Raw genomic sequence first — 20,259 nt, 5'->3', positions numbered from 1 at the left:
TTACTTGAATTGTCACACAACACAGCATTCGGTCATTGATCATGCGCGCCCCTTAATGCAATTATTGTCACGTTGTTAACAATAGGATGACTGATTATTATGCAACGCTACTCGTTGAAAGGGCACTCCAACCAGTATTATTCTTGAAGGCACAAATATAGACATTTTTTTCTTCTAGATTTGAAGCTTTCGTGACTGCAAGGATTCATACTCTTTGGTTTTGTTCGGTAAAGTCACGTAGGTGAAAAATAAAGAAAAATAAATGAGAAAGTCGACAGGTGGTTTGGAGGTGTAATGCTGCGTCAAATGACTGAGCCCAGCACCGCCGATCCTGGATTCAAACCCAGGCGAGCGTGCAAAATTAAACCATATTCTCAAGTGTAGCCAAGTTGAAGATCTTAGCCAAATCACCAACAAGAGCTCAAACAAAGTCTTGTAAAACATTTATTTCTGCATTTACATATATGGTAGTTTACCTTTGAGCGATCAAAATACATTGCTGAATTATTGAAATGTGAAGAACTGTTTAACACGTCGGCTTTCGCGACCAATATCATCCTTATTCTTGGTTTTATTGTTTCGCTTCTACGTGGTGGTGACTTCACCGAAAGAGCCAAGAATATGAATCCCTGCAGTCACGAAAGCTTTAAATCAAAATATCATCCTCGTAGGTTTTATTGGGTTAGATTGCGTGAACACGTAACTGTGTCATGAAACCTGCCACCATCCGACACAGCCAATTTGTAAGGTTCGTCACAAACAGAACATGCCAAGTCGTACTCAGATGTTGTGGCTTCGCTCCCCAACACACCGGCGTGAGTTGTACTAGTGACGAATTGGCGTCTTCTGTTTAAGTGAAAAACCTTACTAGTTGGCTGCGCCGGGTGGTGGCAGATTTAACGACAACATTTATATATAACCCCCCAAAATAACCCCCTGTGTCATGGTGAAAAACTGTCTATTGGGTAAGAATGGCTCTTTCAAGCAACTTCAGAAGCAGCTGTGCAAGTGTAGTGGCCTTATTGACGACGGAGACTTATTCTTCGGAGGCAACACGTATTTATTACAGACACTTCACTCTACAGTGGCTAATCTGATACTTGAAGAGGTAACGGCCTCTTCACCCGTACTATACAGAGGGAACGTTCCCCGAGCCTTAGCCCACGCCAGCTCCCTGGTTCCCTCTATCCTGGTCCTCTCTCAGGAGGCTGTCTGACCTGGCCCAGCTTCGGCGCAGGTCCCGATCACCAGCCACACGAGTTCGGCCCTCGGAAGGACATCGGCCCTCGTGGCTCTGGGGTCACACCCTGGCTTGCTGTGCCCGGCCCTCAGAAGGGCAGTGGGCCAAAGGAGTTCCAGGGTCTGGCTAGTCGATCTTCGTTCTTCACTGGCTCTTCATCTTGCTTGAGTCGAACTAAACCTCAGCTCCCCGGGTCCCACCTTTTATACTGTCCCTCACTGAGGGGCGGGGCTGGGAGTGATCACAGCGTCCCCCAGTCCCCCAGGGTGGTGGCCGTAGCGGACGTGTTTGTGGCCACCGTTACACAACCGCGTGTCACCCTCCCGTAACACCTCTACACGTGTTTGTGGCCACCGTTACACAACCGCGTGTCACCCTCCCGTAACGCCTCTACACGTGTTTGTGGCCACCGTTACACAACCGCGTGTCACCCTCCCATAACACCTCTACAAGTGTTTGTGTGGCCACCGTTACACAACCGCGTGTCACCCTCCCGTAACACCTCTACACGTGTTTGTGTGGCCACTGTTACACAACCGCGTGTCACCCTCCCGTAACGCCTCTACACGTGTTTGTGTGCCACCGTTACACAACCGCGTGTCACCCTCCCGTAACGCCTCTACACGTGTTTGTGTGCCACCGTTACACAACCGCGTGTCACCCTCCCGTAACACCTCTACACGTGTTTGTGGACACCATTACACAACCGCGTGTCACCCTCCCGTAACACCTCTACAAGTGTTTGTGGCCACCGTTACACAACCGCGTGTCACCCTCCCGTAACACCTCTACACGTGTTTGTGGACACCGTTACACAACCGCGTGTCACCCTCCCGTAACACCTCTACACGTGTTTGTGTGGCCACCGTTACACAACCGCGTGTCACCCTCCCGTAACACCTCTACACATACAACACTCTTCATGTGCAAGGCAAGGTGGTCTGACCCGGAGAAAGACCTGCAAAGATCACAAGCTCGCATTACAATTGTGAACTGTGGGGATGAGAATGTATTTTTCTGCCTCCACCACCATAACCACAAGCTTAGTAATGTGTGAACAACAGATCAATGTTGGTGAACAGATATACATGGGTTATCTCCACTGTAATGAAGGTGAGCGGTGCTGTTCAACAAAGCTGTAAGTATATTTGTACAGCCACTATATTGCAGTCTTTTTTTGGAAAGACTGGTTCCCATTAAGTGAAAAATGGATCTCCCCTTCTCACGCATCAAATTAGAGCAGAAATGTAAATATATACACACACAGCAGATTGAGCAGTTGCTAACATTCATCATCCATATTTCATTAGAATATTTACCCAGGAAAGCACCACCGAGACTGAAGACTACGTGCATAGATCAAAATGAACGCTCTGACAGACACCACAGTGCTGCCCTGCAAGTCGGGCGTGCAGAGTTTTACGATCATTGCGTGATCCATAAACTCAAAGAGTTGCTGTGTAAGAGTGTGGCACCGTACTCCGCTGATGAAAAAAGAGCTCCATCCTCTGCTTTCACAGATACCATTAAAACATTAACCTTGTTTATATAAAGTGTTTTAGAAATGCTTGACAAGTTTCTTCACTTGCTGGGAAGACTGTTATAAAGTTCACAGACCTTCAATAATGCACACCATAAATTTCATCAATGTGGTATACTTTCATAAAACATATTTGAGCTTATTTCCATTCACATTAATGAATGGCATCTCGGCTTAAATAAAATGAACGTTATGCACACTTGAAGGTCAGAAGCTGTATTCCTGTATAGTCATCTGTTTGAATGCAAAATGCAACCTATATGTTAACCTTATCCAGAAACACAAAGCAAAGTGTCACCATTGTCAAATATACATTTGACGGCTCTTATCTGAGCTCGAGGGTGGAAGTTACACATTTATTGGCAGGCACCGGTCTCTGCATAGGATGACTCTTCTATTATTTTTAGGATGTATAGCAAGGTTGGCTACGTACTGTGCGAAAGGAGTTCAACATACACACATGAGGATTACAATAATCATGAGAATAACGCGAATGATTTTTATCCAGAATAGCCTTCTTGAGTCTCGAGATATTCGTGTCGAGAATACTGCCATTGGGATGCTGTGATGACGTTGATAGGCGCCTGCAAACGTGGGAGGAGCACCCGGAGAAGATTCCTGACCTTCACGCTTCAAGGTCGCCCCTTCTTCATATTTCACCGTCACTCGTGGCCACGTAGCGAATCGTTTTTATGGATTTTGTTGTTGTTGTTGTTCTGTCTCTCACTGTTCAAATAAACGTATCATTAAAATTATAGGCTGATCATTTCTTTGTCATGGGGCTAACGTACAAAACCAGCAGGGGACCAAATACTTTTTTCCCTCACTGTAGACAACACTACCATAGACACAACACTACCATAGACTCAACACTACCATAGACTCAACACTACCATAGACTCAACACTACCACAGACTCAACACTACCATAGACTCAACACTACCACCCATAGACTCAACACTACCACCCACAGACTCAACACTACCATAGACACAACACTACCATAGACTCAACACTACCACCCATAGACTCAACACTACCACCCATAGACTCAACACTACCATAGACACAACACTACCATAGACACAACACTACCACCCATAGACTCAACACTACCATAGACTCAACACTCCCATAGACACAACACTACCATAGACACAACACTACCACCCATAGACTCAACACTACCATAGACTCAACACTACTATAGACTCAACACTACCACCCATAGACTCAACACTACTATAGACACAACACTATTATAGACTCAACACTGCACATACAATCAGCACTGCCCATAGACTCAGCACTACCAATGGACTCAACACTGCCACCCATAGACTCAACACTGCTACCCATAGACTCAGCACTACCCATGGACTCAACACTACCATCCATAGACTCAACACTGCCATAGACTCAACACTACCCACAGACTCAACACTACCACCCATAGACTCAACACTGCCATAGACTCAACACTACCCACAGACTCAACACTGTCTACACACTCAGCACTACCCATAGACTCAACACTTCCATAGACTCAACACTGCCATAGACTCAACACAGCCCATAGACTTATGGACCACAACGCCTGTGTCACCAGACTTATGGACCACAACGCCTCTGTGTCACCAGACTTATGGACCACAACGGCTCTGTGTCACCAGACTTATGGACCACAACGCCTGTGTCACCAGACTTATGGACCACAACGGCTCTGTGTCACCAGACTTATGGACCACAACGCCTGTGTCACCAGACTTATGGACCACAACGCCTCTGTGTCACCAGACTTATGGACCACAACGCCTCTGTCACCAGACTTATGGACCACAACGCCTCTGTCACCAGACTTATGGACCACAACGCCTGTGTCACCAGACTTATGGACCACAATGCCTTTGTCACCAGACTTATGGACCACAACGCCTCTGTGTCACCAGACTTATGGACCACAACGCCTCTGTGTCACCAGACTTATGGACCACAACGCCTCTACGTGTACAAATATTTTTTTTACCAATTCCACTTAACGTATAAATAAAAAAGACTGCTTACAAATATCAGCTCTATGTTTTCAAGTAAATACAGTTTGGGTAGTGAATAAATTATAGTCTAAATAAGCTACACATGACGAATTGTAGGCAATTATAGTTATAATCAAAGACATTTTTAAACAATCACGTGGTCCCTGTAGTCGCCGTTAGAGACAATCTGCTTGAAAACAGTTTATCAACATATATGAATACATTGATTCGAATAAGCAGAGTTAATTTCCTATTTATGGCATGCCAGTTATATGTCAGTTTTCGATATCAACATCACCTGACACGTGGAGCGATTTCATTGTTTCGTCTCCCCACTGGGCATCATCTCGGGTGACCACCTCGCCGCCCATCGGCATCACTCGCCCCCTTCGCGCCCTCCACCGTCACCCTCAACTCCACCCGCGGTGGTTTCAACAGCCTGGTTGGCCACTGGAACGGTATCCCGGACAGTGCCGGATTAAGCTCGTGCGGGTCCTGTGGCGTGTATTATAAAGGTGCCCAAAATAAAATTAAAAAACACAATTATTAAAACGCAAAGTTTACACATCTACCGGGTCTCCACTTGACTTTGTATTGTCTCGGAGGAAGTCCACCCACACCTCCACTTCCACAAACTGCTGGGAGTTGCCTCGCTCTGCCTCACAGTCAGAATTCACCTCCTGCTTTACGTTGCCTCCATCGATGTGAAGGTCCCATTTTGGAGTTGAATCTTCATCTTCACATTTTACCTTCACTTCTTCGCTCTTCCCCATCACTTCTTCCCTCTTCACCATCACTTCTTCACATTTCACCATCACCTCTTCACATTTCACCTCGATACCTTTAAAAGTGTCCAAGCTGGGATTTTCTTCCGGTTCGTGTTTCATGAGGGGTGGGATAATTGCGGCACTTTGACTTTCACAAGCTGATTTCAGACTGCACTCCTTGTGGATCTTCTGATGCTTCTGTGTTCTCTGGTGTGTTTTAAGAGCAGATGACTGTGAAAATGCCTTCCCATACACACTGCACTTGAAGGGTTTCTCTCCCGTGTGTGTACTCTGGTGTGTTTTAAGAGCAGATAACTGTGAAAATGTCTTCCCACACACACTGCACCTGAAGGGTTTCTCTCCCGTGTGTGTTCTCTGGTGTGTTTTAAGAGCAAATGACTGTACAAATGCCTTCCCACATACAGTGCACTTGAAGGGTTTCTCTCCCGTGTGTGTTCTCTGGTGTGTTTTAAGAGCAGATGAATCTGAAAATGTCTTCCCACACACAGTGCACTTGAAGGGTTTCTCTCCCATGTGTGTTCTCTGGTGTTTTTTAAGAGCAGATGACTGTGCAAATGCCTTCCCACACACACTGCACTTGAAGGGTTTCTCTCCCGTGTGTTTTCTCTGGTGTGTATTAAGAGCAGATGAATCTGAAAATGCCTTTCCACACACACTGCACTTGAAGGGTTTCTCTCCTGTGTGTGTTCTCTGGTGTGTTTTAAGAGCAAATGAATCTGAAAATGTCTTCCCACACACACTGCACTTGAAGGGTTTCTCTCCCGTGCGTGTTCTCTGGTGTCTTTGAAGATGAGATGAATCTGAAAATGCCTTTCCACACACACTGCACTTGAAGGGTTTCTCTCCTGTGTGTGTTCTCTGGTGTTTTTTAAGAGTAGATAAATGTGAAAATGTCTTCCCACACACACTGCACCTGAAGGGTTTCTCTCCCGTGTGTGTTCTCTGGTGTGTTTTAAGAGTAGATGAATCTGAAAATGTCTTCCCACACACAGTGCAATTGAAGGGTTTCTCTCCTGTGTGTGTTCTCTGGTGTGTTACAAGATTACATGACTGTGCAAACGCCATCCCGCACATCGTGCACCTGAAGGGTTTCTCTCCCGTGTGTGTTCTCTGGTGTTTTACAAGATCAGATGACTGTGCAAATGCCTTCACGCACACACTGCACTTGAAGGGTTTCTCTCCTGTGTGTGTTCTCTGGTGTTTTTTAAGAGTAGATAAATCTGAAAATGTCTTCCCACACACACTGCACTTGAAGGGTTTCTCTCCCGTGTGTGTTCTCTGGTGTGTTTTAAGAGTAGATAAATGTGAAAATGCCTTCCCACACACACTGCACTTGAAGGGTTTCTCTCCCGTGTGTGTTCTCTGGTGTGTTACAAGATTACATGACTGTGCAAACGCCATCCCGCACATCGTGCACCTGAAGGGTTTCTCTTCCGTGTGTGTTCTCTGGTGTTTTACAAGATCAGATGACTGTGCAAATGCCTTCACGCACACACTGCACTTGAAGGGTTTCTCTCCTGTGTGTGTTCTCTGGTGTTTTTTAAGAGTAGATAAATCTGAAAATGTCTTCCCACACACACTGCACTTGAAGGGTTTCTCTCCCGTGTGTGTTCTCTGGTGTATTACAAGATTACATGACTGTGTAAACGCCTTCCCGCACACAGTGCACCTGAAGGGTTTCTCTCCCGTGTGTGTTCTCTGGTGGTTCTGAAAAACTGATGGCAATGCAAACGCCTTCCCACACACAGTACATTTGAAGGGTCTCTCTCCTTTGTGACTTCTCTGGTGCCGTGTCAGATTTCCAGTCCGGTCCGTGCTGTATGCACGCTGGTCGCATTGTTGACTTGTCGTACCGAGCTGCGCTGAGTGCCTTTGCTCCATCAGACCAATTCTGCAGAGGAAGCGTCAGCTGCAGACAGAAAAAAAAGAAAATCCACACCATCTACACGTCAGGCACAGAGGAATGCACACGTGACTTACACGTCTATACTTATTAATATATTCATGATGTAGTGAAAAAGTTTCCCAAATTCATCAGATTTGATGAACGTGCAAACGCCTTCCTGCACAGAGTGCACCTGAAGGGTTTCTCTCCACGGGCTGTTAGGGCACACAATGATAGGGCAAATGTCATTAATATGCCTGGAAGCCTTCATATCTTCAAGATGAATGATAATCCAAAACTCTAAGCACACAATTTCGGCTGTCTGACTACAAAAGGAATATTTATGAGAGCTAAATTCAGCTGACATAGCAATACTATTTGTGTTATGCAGAAATTAATGTTCAATCGCAACTTAGAGGTGTGAATCCAGGCTCAGATGTCCTTGAATGCTGGGATGAAGAGTTCCGAATTCAGCTGCATGTGTGTGCTGTGTTCACCTCCTGTTTCCATTCTTACAAAGCGTTCCAGAGGAAAACAAAAATAAACTATTGTTTTGATATAACCTCCGTGTGCAATAGAGTTAATAGACTTTACTGCAAACACAAACTTGACACTGTCACACACTGCCATGGGTAAACAGGTGGTGGTGTGACCAGAACCATGCCTGGCCACCTTCATCTGCTCAGCATTAATTCTTCCTCACTCCACCAAGTAATGAATCGAGGATCAATCAACATAGCCGAGGCTATCCGTGTCTCTGTCTCTCTATCCCCGTGGTGAAGGTGTTCCCCTCCACACATTCAGAGTCAACAGCGGCACGCGCTTAGCGTCTTTGACCGATAGATACATTGACGCACGTATTGTTGGTTCTTTCAGTAAAGTCACGTAGATAGAAAATAAAAATAACAGATTAAATTCAATAAGATAAAGACCACTTGTGTTGCGATCGAAACGTCGTGGGTGTATTACTTTTTTTTTTATTTTTCTTATTTTATTTTTTATCTACGTGACTTTACCGAAAGAACCAAGAATATTAATTCCTGCAGTCACCAAAGTTTTAAGTCAAAACATTCACACACGTTGACAAAGCCTCACCTTGTGTTGTTGTGGGCAGGTCGCTTCTGATAACAAGAGCGGTATAGCAGCTCAAGCGGGCTTGGCCTGGTGAAAACAAAAGAAAATAAAAACTGCGTGAATATTTACAATAAAACAAAGTTACAAAGTGGCGAGCCGGGTGAAGACAAATTAAACTTAAGCGAGATAATTAAAGTAAACGCAATCAGGCGAGGGCAGGAGGCAAGGCCCCGCGTGGCTAGGCCCCGCGTTGTAAAGTTCCAACCTGGACATCGATTCCCATGCTCGCTGCTACTCAACTGACATCCCTACGAGAGAGAGGCTCTACCTTGGTAAACAACAACAACAACAACCACCACCACAACGATGATAATTTCTCACCTCGGATTTCAGTGCAAGCGCGCACACGGCAGCTTCCTGTTACCTCGCGACAGCAGGAAGTAGTATGACGTCACTTCCCTCCCAAGAGCTGCTCTCCAACTGAATAAATTATGTTAATGACGCCGGCCCATATGTGGAGGGATGGGGGCGTGGGCGCTGAACCCGTCGCAATAAACTTTCGACGGCTTTAACGGATACATTATGTTAATGAGCCACCAGTCACTGGACGTGATGAGTACTAGGTGCCTCGGTGAATGTATATGCTCTGACTTTAACAAGCTAATCACTCAGCTATTTCAATGCTAAATTTTATGCTAATTCCTTTGTCAAGGGGTACCTCTGCGGATGTGTATACTTTAACTTAGCTATTTCAATGAGCCATTTCAATGCTAAATTATATGCTAATTCCTTTGTCAAGGCGCTTGGTCTTTTTCTTCTCACACAGCTTAAAGGTCGTGATCTAAGCGTGGCTTCTTCCACTCCAGCGCTGTCCTAGAGACAGTCTCGTCCCTTCACCTGATGAAGGCCGCTTGTGTTGTGGCCGAAACGTCGTGATTTTTTGTTATTTTTTTTATTTTATTTTCACCTACGTGACTTTACCCAATAGAACCAAAGAGTATGGATCCTAGCAGTCACGAAAGCTTTAAATCTAGAATTTAGCCAATAGAACCAAAGAGTACTGGGCGTAGCTTTGCCCAAATAAGGATTGCCACTGGAACGATATCGGCAGTGACCCAAGCGGAGGTGACGTCACGCTCAAGAGCGCTGTGGACGGGGTTGGGGTGAACACCTTGGTGACATGACGTCACTAGCGAGGTACACCTCCCCCTGGCGTTTCACACCGATGAGGTAATGCAGAGTGGTGACGTCACAGATTTGGAGTTTAAGTTGATTTCGATTCATTTTCCATTGCTCCCTCCCTTGGGTGCGTGGGTTCAGCAACGTGGACATTATTGTGTATACACTGTGTGTACACTGTGTGTGTGTGTACACTGTGTGTGTACACTATGTGTGTGTACACTGTGTCACTGTGTGTGTCACTGTGTGTCACTGTGTGTGTACACTGTGTGTGTACAGTGTGTGTATGTACACTGTGTACGTATATACATTGTGTGTACACTGTGTGTGTACACTGTGTGTCACTGTGTATACACTGCGTGTGTTTACACTGTGTGTACACTGTGTGTGTGTACACTGTGTGTGTCACTGTGTCACTGTGTGTCGCTGTGTGTCACTGTGTCACTGTGTGTGTGTCACTGTGCCTGGCACAAGCGTGGTGACGTCACCGCCACTTAGTGGTGAATGGCGGTTGTTATGTCACTGTGTGTATGTCACTGTGTCACTGTGTGTACACTGTGTGTGTACACTGTGTGTCACTGTGTGTCACTGTGTGTGTCACTGTGTCACTGTGTGTGTCACTGTGCTTGGCACAAGCGTCGTGGTGACGTCACCGCCACTTAGTAGCAAATGGCGGTTGTTGTTGTGTCACTGTGTCACTGTGTGTGTGAACCCCCGGCAAGGCCATCTACTTAATGACCAGAGAAAATTAACACGCAATGTCCTTTTCAATGAAGTCTTCCAGATGTAAATTGATACAAGCTTTTAATGAGGAAATAAAATAATCTAATTCAAAACACAACACAATTCAAAGATGTTTCATTTTAAAACTTCAAAACGGAGCATGGGGTACTTGCGTGAATGCGTCCTTCGTGTGCAAATGTTGTGACTTTCCTGGCCTGAAGGCCGTCAATGTGTTGGACCCTTATTGGTGCACAGCGTCTCAACAACAGCAGTGGGGTTTGCTTCAACCGATAGGTACGAACATCCAGACGTGAATCAGCAAGGTGCATTTCTAGTCCCAGTTAGACAAAATCAACGTCAACACGTAAGACAAAACTACAATTCGTGTTGTAGAGAATGTACCTCCTCCTATACGTGTAACTTTTAAGTGGTATGCCTTGTAACTGATTAATGATCCGAGCGTGCTACCTATTTCAAAGACAATGAGTTGCTCCAGAGGCAGACGCTTCGTGAAACACAAAAGTACCCTTTGACCTGTATCACAAGAACAACGGGTCTCACCCGAGTTCTCTGTACAGGTTACTTCCAAACACACACACACACACACTTTGTCCTAACATCACTTATTCAATGTTTGACCCTCACAGACAAAATGTTACATGTACGCGCACAATCAGACAAGTATTCATTCTAAATCATTGACGGGAATATTAACATTAAATTACTGCAGCAAAATTGACTGCATCACGTTACATCGTATTAACAAGAAGCTATTTTAAAAATACGCACCGTCTGCTTAACAGTGTATGTACAACGTACTATTGTTGCATCATTCAAAACGAGTAGGCCGTTGCATGCTGGCGTCTGGGTCAAAATGTAGCAAATTCTAAACATTACGCTACAAATAATAGATCACGGCGTTTCGATGGCAACACAAGCAATCGTCATCAGGTGGGACAAGCACAGCAGCAATAAGAGGAAACTGCTGGAGTAGGCGCCTACTACTTCAGCAGTTTCTCTTGCTGTGGTTGTCCCACCTGATGACGATTGCTTGTGTTGTGATCTAAACGCCGTGATGTTATGTTTCTACCCACGTGGTGACTTTACCGAAAGAACTCAAGAGTGTGGATTCCTGCAGTCACGAAAGCTTCGAATCAAGATTGCCTACAAACTACACAACTGAGATGACGCATCAATCATCCCCCCCTACTGACAGGCTCTTGTCCACATGCAGGCCGGTACAGGGCCACCACCCTGTGCCACACAGGGACAGCTGCTACTTGGGGATGCTCTTCGAGAGTTTCAGACGAGATACAAAACTCCGAGTTGCCGAGGCGATTAAGTAAGCACCATGTAAAAGCAATTATCATTAGAACATCGTGAATGCTTGGGAGCTTATTGGTTCTCGCTCCTGGTGAGAGATTGACCCAACCCACAGGTCCACAAAGACTGGCCACTCTTACTCTGCAAGTTGAACCTAGGAGCTGAGTGTTCAACTTCACATTCTTGTCATTAAAGGCCTCTGACAAAGGTGCATCTATTGGAGCGACATCGTCTCTGGCTTACACATCTACCGGGTCTCCACTTGACTTTGGATTGTCTCGGAGGAAGTCCACCCACACCTCCACTTCCACAAACTGCTGGGAGTTGCCTCACTCTGCCTCACAGTCAGAATTCTCCTTCCTGCTTCACGTTGCCTCCATCGATGTGAAGGTCCCATTTTGGAGTTGAATCTTCATCTTCACATTTCACCTTCACTTCTTCGCTTTTCACCATCACTTCTTCCCTCTTCACCATCACCTCTTCATATTTCACCTCGATACCTTTAAAAGTGTCCACGCTGGGATTTTCTTCCGGTTTGTGTTTCATGAGGGATGGGCTCATTGCGGCACTTTGACTTTCACAAGCCGATTTCAGACTCCACTCCTTGCGGATCTTCTGATGCTTCTGTGTTCTCTGGTGTACTTGAAGATTTTATGAATGTGCAAACACCTTCTTGCAGAGTGCACCTGAAGGGTTTCTCTCCTGTGTGTGTCCTCTGGTGTACTTGAAGATGTGATGACTGTGCAAACATCATCCCGCACAAAATGCACTTGAAGGGTTTCTCTCCTGTGTGTGTTCTCTGGTGTTTTTTAACAACAGATGACCGTAAAAACGCCTTCCCACACACAGTGCACTTGAAGGGTTTCTCTCCCGTGTGTGTACTCTGGTGTCTTTGCAGATTTGATGAATGTGCAAATGCCTTCACACACACACTGCACTTGAAGGGTTTCTCTCCCGTGTGTGTTCTCTGGTGTAGTTGAAGATGTGATGACTGTGCAAACGCCTTCCCGCACATTGTGCACTTGAAGGGTTTCTCTCCTGTGTGTGTTCTCTGGTGTTTTTTAACAACAGATGACCGTAAAAACGCCTTCCCACACACAGTGCACTTGAAGGGTTTCTCTCCCGTGTGAGTTCTCTTGTGCCGTGTGAAATCTCCAGTCCGATCCGTGCTGTATGCACACCGGTCGCATTGTTGCCTTGTCCTACCGAGCTGCGCTGAGTGCATTTGCTCCATCAGACCAATTCTGCAGAGGAAGCGTCAGAGGAAGCGTCAGCTGCTGACAGAAAAAAAATCCACACCATCTACACGACAGTATCGAGGCACAGAGGAATGCATATATAGTGTCACATGTGACTTACACGTCTATACTTATTCATATATTCATGATGTAGTAAAAACGTTTCCCAAATTCATCACACAGGCTGTTATGGCACACAATGAGAGGGCAAATGGTTATAAACATGCCTGGAAGCCCTCGTATCTTCAAAATGAATGTTCACCCAAAACTCCGAGCACACAATTTCGGCTGACTGGCTACAAAAGGAATATTTATGAAAGCTAAATTCAGCTGACCTAGCAAAGGGTGTTGAAAACAATACTATTTGTGTTGTGCAGAAATTCATAAATTAATGTTCAATCGCAACTTAGAGGTGTGAATCCAGGCTCAGATGTCCTTAAATGCTGGGATGAACAGTTCCGACTTCAGCTGAATGTGTGTGCTGTGTTCACCTCCTGTTTCCATTCTTACAAAGAGTGCCAGAGGAAAACAAAAATAAACTATTGTTTTGATATAACTTCCGTGTTCAACAGAGTTAATAGATCTTCTTTGGTTCTTTTGGTAAAGTCACGTAGAATGAGAAAATAATAAAGTAAAACAATAAAATTCTCACGACGTTTCGGCCACAACACAAGTGGCCTTCTTCAGGTGAAAGGAACAGACCTGTCGGGATGACACAGCTACAATGAACGCTAAGATTCGCAGAGTCTTTTAAGCTGGTTGAGAGAAGTGAGGCACCTTGACAAAGGGGTTTACATAACAGGCTAATTTAGCATAGACTTTACTGCAAACACAAACTTGACACTGTCACACACTGGCACGGGTCAAGAGGCGGTGGCATGTCCAGAACCATGCCTGGCCACCTTCATCTGCTCAGCATGAATGCTTCCTCACTCCACCAAGTAATTAATTGAGGATCAACGAACATAGCCGAGGCTAACTGGAGTTTGCGTGTCTCTCTCCGTGGTGAGATGTTAACTACCTCACCTGGTATACAGGAAGTCGTGGGTTCGATCCCGACCCTGACGCCTGCTGTATATTTGGAGTTTGCGCGTCTCTCCGCTGAGCGTCTTTGACCGATAGACATTGACACATGTATTCTTGTTTCTTTCGGTAAAGTTACGTAGATAGAAAATAACAATAACTGATAATACAATTACATTAAATAAAGACCACTTGTGTTGCGATCAAAACGACGTTTTTTTGCTTTATTTGGAATTATTCATTTATTTTATTGTTATTTTCATTTAATTTTCTATCTACGTGACTTTACCAAAAGAACCAAGAATATTAATTCCTGCAGTCACCAAAGTTTTAAGTCAAAACATTCACACACGTTGACAAAGCCTCACCTTGTGTTGTTGTGGGCAGGTCGCTTCTGATAACAAGAGCGGTATAGCAGCTCAAGCGGGCTTGGCCTGCTAACAAAAGAAAATAAAAACTGCGTGAATATTTACAATAAAACAAAGTTACAAAGTGGCGAGCCGGGTGAAGACAAATTAAACTTAAGCGAGATAATTAAAGCGAATGCAATCAGGCGAGGGCAGGAGGCAAGGCCCCGCGTGGCTAGGCCCCGCGTTGTAAAGTTCCAACCTGGACATCGATTCCCATGCTCGCTGCTACTCAACTGACATCCCTACGAGAGAGAGCGAGGCTCTACCTTGGTAAACAACAACCACCACCACCACAACAACCACCACCACCATGAGAATTTCTCACCTCGGATTTCAGTGCAAGCACGGATCGGCAGCCTCCTGTTACCTCGCGACGTCACGCGCGTAAATCAGGTAACATGACGTCACTTCCGGGTTAAGAGACACGCCCCTCCCATAAGGAGCGGCTCTGTAACAGAATAAATTATGTTAATGAATTCGGGCCATATGTCCATGGGATGGGGCGTGGCTGCTGAACCCGTCGCAATGAACACTCGACGGTTTCAACGAATACATTATGTTAATGACCGCCAGTCACTGGGCGTACCTTTGGCCAAATAAGGATTGCCACTGGATTGATATCGGCAGTGACCCAAGCGGAGGTGACGTCACGCTCAAGAGCGCTGTGGACGGGGTTGGGGGTAGTGTGAATACCTTGGTGACATGACGTCACTAGCGAGGTACACCTCCCGCTAACACTTCATGGCGATGAGGTCATGCTGAGTGGTGACGTCACAGAGCGGGGATGGAGTTTAAGTTGATTTAGATTCATTTTCCATTGCCCCCTCCCTTGGGTGTGTGATCTCAGCAACCTGGACATTATTGTGTATACGTACACACTCACAGTGTGTACATACACACACAGTGTATGTACACACACACACAGTGTGTGTACGTACACACTGTGTGTGTGTAGTGGAGGGCAAAGGCGGAGCATTGGCCAGTCATCTCAGTCAGTCGACCCATGGCATCTTCTCATCAATTTATTTTTTAAAATGTATTATTTTTATTTATTTGCATCTTTTTAATCTTTTATTGTTTATTTTTTTGTATTCTCTTTACGTGGCTCTACCGAAAGAACCAGGAATATGGTAGCGCATTCTCTATTTGTTGCAGAGGTTCAAAGTTCAAATCCGACAGGCACACCTGGCTACCCCTGTAACATTCACCACAATATGCGCTGTTCTGCTTCACGGCGGATGTAAAACAGAGTATTGTGTCACTCACAACGCACAGGTCATTGCATGCTGGTGTCACAGTCAAAATTGTGGTTAATTCCAGACATTATCCAGAAACTCTACAACGGAAATGTTTGGCTACGTAAGGTTTGAAAGAAGTGTTAGTCAAACAGAATGTGTATTTGCGTGCGCGTGTTTAAACGTATCTTTGTACGAGCAGTAGGGCAGCGGTTAGCGCTACGCTGCGCTACGAACCCGGAGACCCGGGTTCGTTTCCCGCTCACGGCCAACACCGCCAGTGACGATTATCTGAACCGGTCCTGGGCCTTCCCTAGGTCGTCTCAGCCTAAAAATGAGTACTTCGTGTGATGTGAGCATCGCCACTCGGGATACAAAGGCGGCCGGGCGCGGTGCTGGCTACCCACCCCCCACGTGTGCCGTGCCATCCTTCATAGGTGCTCGCTAACAGCACTTGCCCCTAGAGTCTGCTAATGCTCTACCGGGGATCTTTGTTCTTGTCGTTGTGTACGAGTGGGGAGCGGTAATTTAGTGGCTATCGCACTGCACTCCGAAACTCGGTGACCCAAATTGGATTCCTGCTCATGACACACAACAGTGGCAGATATTTAAACCAGTCCTGGGTTTTCCCTACATCGATGTAGTCTTGAATGACTTCCTAGTGTGCTGTGTAAATATCAGGGGAGACAAAGGCGGCCCGGTGCGGTGTTGGCCACCCTCCCCCTCGAGTGCCGTGCGTGCCGGCGTTTATAGGAGCTCACCAACAGCACTTGCCCCAGCAGTCTGTTGAAGGCTGTACGGGGGCTCTTTGTGTGTGTGTGTGAGTACCTGGTACAGTGTAAACATTGCCACTAGGGAGAAAAGGCGGTCGGGCGTGGTGCTGGCCACCCACCACCTCGTGTACCGTTCTGGCCTTCATAGGTGCTCGCTAACAGCACTTGCTCCTACTGTCTGTTAAGGCTATATGGGGGATCTTTGTCTTTGTGTGAGTGCAAAAAGATCAGGCAACATGACTGGCAGAGAAAATTGCTTGAGAATGTTTTAAAAGCATGGGTTTAGGAAAGAGAACAAAGCATGTCTCTATTATGTGCATTACCATTGAAGGGTGCATTGGGTTCAAAACCATCCGCATAGCCTCAAATCCGCATTAATGCCAATTTGTCTCCGTATCTGGTAAGATCATAGTATTACAGGTCCTCTCACGCGCTAACCCAGACTGATGTGAGTGCACGATCTCTGTATTAGTTTTTTTTATTGTCCTTAACTCAAATCAAACAATATGCAGTTCAGGTCAAATAAGACATTCCTTTTTAACGCTTTCCAACCAAGGTTGAGATGTTCATGCATTAGCTCTGTTCGTTCATATCTGCCCATCTGTCTGTTGCATGGCATTTCGATAACCCTCTTAAAGATGTATGGACTTATGCTGTACATAAAGATGTGGAGCTGAGTGGACTTGCCGATGACCGGTACCAGTGGTGTTAAGATAGGCCTCTGTGGAGGAGGCTCGTGAAGCACGCTGCTGGGCAGTTGGAGGCAGTCGCCCTCCAGTAACAACGGAGGGCGGATGAGCGACGCTCACGACGAGCGGAGCGTCTACCACACCAAGTCGGTGCAGTGGTGCCTGTCAGTCATCTTATTGAGCACATGGCAACTTGGGTCTGTCCTGTGAGCTGGCAGAGAGCCTTCGACATATCACGTGGCCTCAACACGTAAGACAAAACTATAATTCGTGTTGTAGAGAATGTACCTCCTCCTATACGTGTAACTTTCAAGTGGTATGCATTGTAATTGATGAATGATCCGAGCGTGCTCCCTATTTCAAAGACAATGCGTTGCTCCAGATGCTTCGTGGAACACAAAAACACCGTTTGACCTGTATCACAAGAACAACGGGTCTCACCTGAGTTCTCTGTACAGGTTACTTTCAAACACACGCACACTTTGTCCTAACATCACTTATTCAATGTTTGACCCTTACAGATCAAATGTTACAAGTATGCACAAAATCAAATAAGTATTCATTCTAAATTATTGACAGGCATATTAACAAAATTTGATTACTGCAGTTAAATATACTGCATCACGTTACATCGTATTAACAAGAAGCTTTTAAAAAAAAGTTGCACAGTCTGCTTCAGTGTATGTAAACCATTATTGTGTCATTCAAAACGAGTAGGCCATTGCATGCTGGCATCTGAGTGAAAATGTAGCAAATTCTAAACATTACCTACAAACTACACAACTGAGATAACGCATCAATCATCGCCCCCTACTGACAGGCTCTTGTCCACATGCAAGCTGGTGCAGGGCCACCACCTTGTGCCACACAGGGGCAGCTGCTACTTGGGGTTGCTCTTCGAGTGTTTCAGACGAGACACTAAACTCCGAGTTGCTGAGGCGGTTAAGCAAGTACCGTGTAAATGCAATTATTATAACATAGTGAATGCTTGGGGGCTTATTGTCTCTCGCTCCTGGTTAAAGATCTACCCAACCCACAGGTCCACAAAGACTGGCCGCCCTTATTCTGCAGGTTGAACCTAGCAACTGAGTGTCCAACTTCACGTTCTTGTCATTAAAGGCCTGTGACAAAGGTGCATCCATTGTAGCGACATCATCTCAAGCTTACACATCTACCGGGTCTCCACTTGACTTTGTATTGTCTCGGAGGAAGTCCACCCACACCTCCACTTCCACAAACTGCTGGGAGTTGCCTCGCTCTGCCTCACAGTCAGAATTCTCCTCCTGCTTCACGTTGCCTCCATCGATGTGAAGGTCCCATTTTGGAGTTGAATATTCATCTTCACATTTCACCTTCACTTCTTCCCTCTTCACCATCACTTCTTCACATTTCACCTTCACTTCTTCACATTTCACCTTCACTTCTTCACATTTCACCATCACCTCTTCATATTTCACCTTCACTTCTTCACTCTTCACCGTCACTTCTTCCCTCTTCATCTTCACATCTTCCCTCTTCACCATCACTTCTTCATATTTCACCTCGATACCTTTAAAAGTGTCCAAGCTGGGATTTTCTTCCGGTTCGTGTTTCATGAGGGATGGGCTCATTGCGGCACATTGACTTTCACAAGCTGATTTCAGACTCCGCTCCTTGTGGATCTTCTGATGCTTCTGTGTTCTCTGGTGTACTTTAAGTTGTTGTTGCTGTGCAAACGCCTTCCCGCACGGAGTGCACCTGAAGGGTTTCTCTCCTGTGTGTGTTCTCTGGTGTACTTGAAGATTTGATGAATCTGCAAACGCCTTCCCACACACACTGCACTTGAAGGGTTTCTCTCCCGTGTGTGTTCTCTGGTGTACTTCAAGATTTGATGAACGTGCAAACGCCTTCCCGCACAGAGTGCACGTGAAAGGTTTCTCTCCCGTGTGTGTTCTCTGGTGTTTTTTAAGAGCAGATGACCGTGAAAATGCCTTCCCACAAACACTGCACTTGAAGGGTTTCTCTCCCGTGTGTGTTCTCTGGTGTTTTTTAAGAGCAGATGAATCAGAAAATGTCTTCCCACACACACTGCACAAGAAGGGTTTCTCTCCCGTGTGTGTTCTCTGGTGTTTTTTAAGAGCAGATGACCGTGAAAATGTCTTCCCACAAACACTGCACTTGAAGGGTTTCTCTCCCGTGTGTGTTCTCTGGTGTTTTACAAGATCAGATGACTGTGCAAATGCCTTCACGCACACACTGCACTTGAAGGGTTTCTCTCCTGTGTGTGTTCTCTGGTGTTTTTTAAGAGTAGATAAATCTGAAAATGCCTTCCCACACACACTGCACTTGAAGGGTTTCTCTCCCGTGTGTGTTCTCTGGTGTTTTACAAGATCAGATGACTGTGCAAATGCCTTCACGCACACACTGCACTTGAAGGGTTTCTCTCCCGTGTGTGTTCTCTGGTGTGTTACAAGATTACATGACTGTGTAAACGCCATCCCGCACATCGTGCACCTGAAGGGTTTCTCTCCTGTGTGTGTTCTCTGGTGGTTCTGAAAAACTGATGGCAATGCAAATGCCTTGTTACACACAGTACATTTGAAGGGTTTCTCTCCTGTATGAGTTCTCTGGTGCCGTGTCAAATTTCCAGTCCGGTCTGTGCTGTATGCACACTGGTCGCATTGTTGACTTGTTGTACCGAGCTGCGCTGACTGCCTTTGCTCCATCAGACCAAATCTGCAGAGGAAGCGTCAGCTGCAGACAGAAAAAAAGAATATCCACACCATCTACACGTCAGGCACAGAGGAATGCACACGTGACTTACACGTTTATACTTATTAATATATTCATGATGTAGTGAAAAAGTTTCCCAAATTCATCAGATTTGATGAACGTGCAAACGCCTTCCCACACAGAGTGCACCTGAAGGGTTTCTCTCCACGGGCTGTTATGGGACACAGTGAGAGGGAAAATGTCATGAATATGCCTGGAAGCCTTCATATCTTCAAGATGAATGTTAACCCAAAACTCTAAGCACACAATTTCGGCTGTCTGACTACAAAATGAATATTTATAAAAGCTAAATTCAGCTGACATAGCAAATGGTGTTGAAAACAATACTATTTG

At 45.7% G+C, this 20,259-nt stretch overlaps 2 protein-coding genes across 2 annotated transcripts; both read right to left on the bottom strand.

The window, feature by feature from the left end:
• Positions 1-708: 708 nt before the first annotated feature.
• On the bottom strand, positions 709-7,483 carry LOC142908567 (uncharacterized). Its single transcript, XM_076059326.1, has 2 exons — positions 5,564-7,483; positions 709-717 (listed from the first exon to the last, which is right to left on the bottom strand). Exons 1-2 carry the CDS (start codon positions 7,481-7,483, stop codon positions 709-711), a joined length of 1,929 nt encoding a protein of 642 aa, XP_075915441.1.
• A 4,004-nt stretch (positions 7,484-11,487) lies between these two features.
• Positions 11,488-19,883, bottom strand: LOC142908552 (uncharacterized). The gene is made up of 2 exons (XM_076059307.1): positions 18,871-19,883; positions 11,488-12,955 (listed from the first exon to the last, which is right to left on the bottom strand). Exons 1-2 carry the CDS (start codon positions 19,857-19,859, stop codon positions 12,364-12,366), a joined length of 1,581 nt encoding a protein of 526 aa, XP_075915422.1. The 5' UTR covers positions 19,860-19,883; the 3' UTR covers positions 11,488-12,363.
• Between the last annotated feature and the right edge of the window lie 376 nt (positions 19,884-20,259).

Source organism: Petromyzon marinus, unplaced genomic scaffold, assembly GCF_048934315.1.
Source record: "Petromyzon marinus isolate PM22_M1 ecotype Great Lakes invasive population unplaced genomic scaffold, UKy_Petmar_22M1.pri1.0 PM_G_Scaffold_1, whole genome shotgun sequence".
Taxonomy (NCBI): Eukaryota; Metazoa; Chordata; class Hyperoartia; order Petromyzontiformes; family Petromyzontidae; genus Petromyzon; species Petromyzon marinus.
The sequence above is the reverse complement of the archived record's forward strand: the minus strand, read 5'-3'. Positions and strand labels throughout refer to the sequence as shown.

Coding starts and splice junctions, on each gene's coding strand:
- LOC142908552 (XM_076059307.1), bottom strand. CDS start 19,859: ATGGAGCAAAGGCAGTCAGCGCAGCTCGGTACAACAAGTCAACAATGC. Junction 12,956..18,870: donor TGCACTCCGTGCGGGAAGGC/GTTTGCACAGCA, acceptor GTGTGCATACAG/CACGGATCGGACTGGAGATT.
- LOC142908567 (XM_076059326.1), bottom strand. CDS start 7,483: ATGGAGCAAAGGCACTCAGCGCAGCTCGGTACGACAAGTCAACAATGC.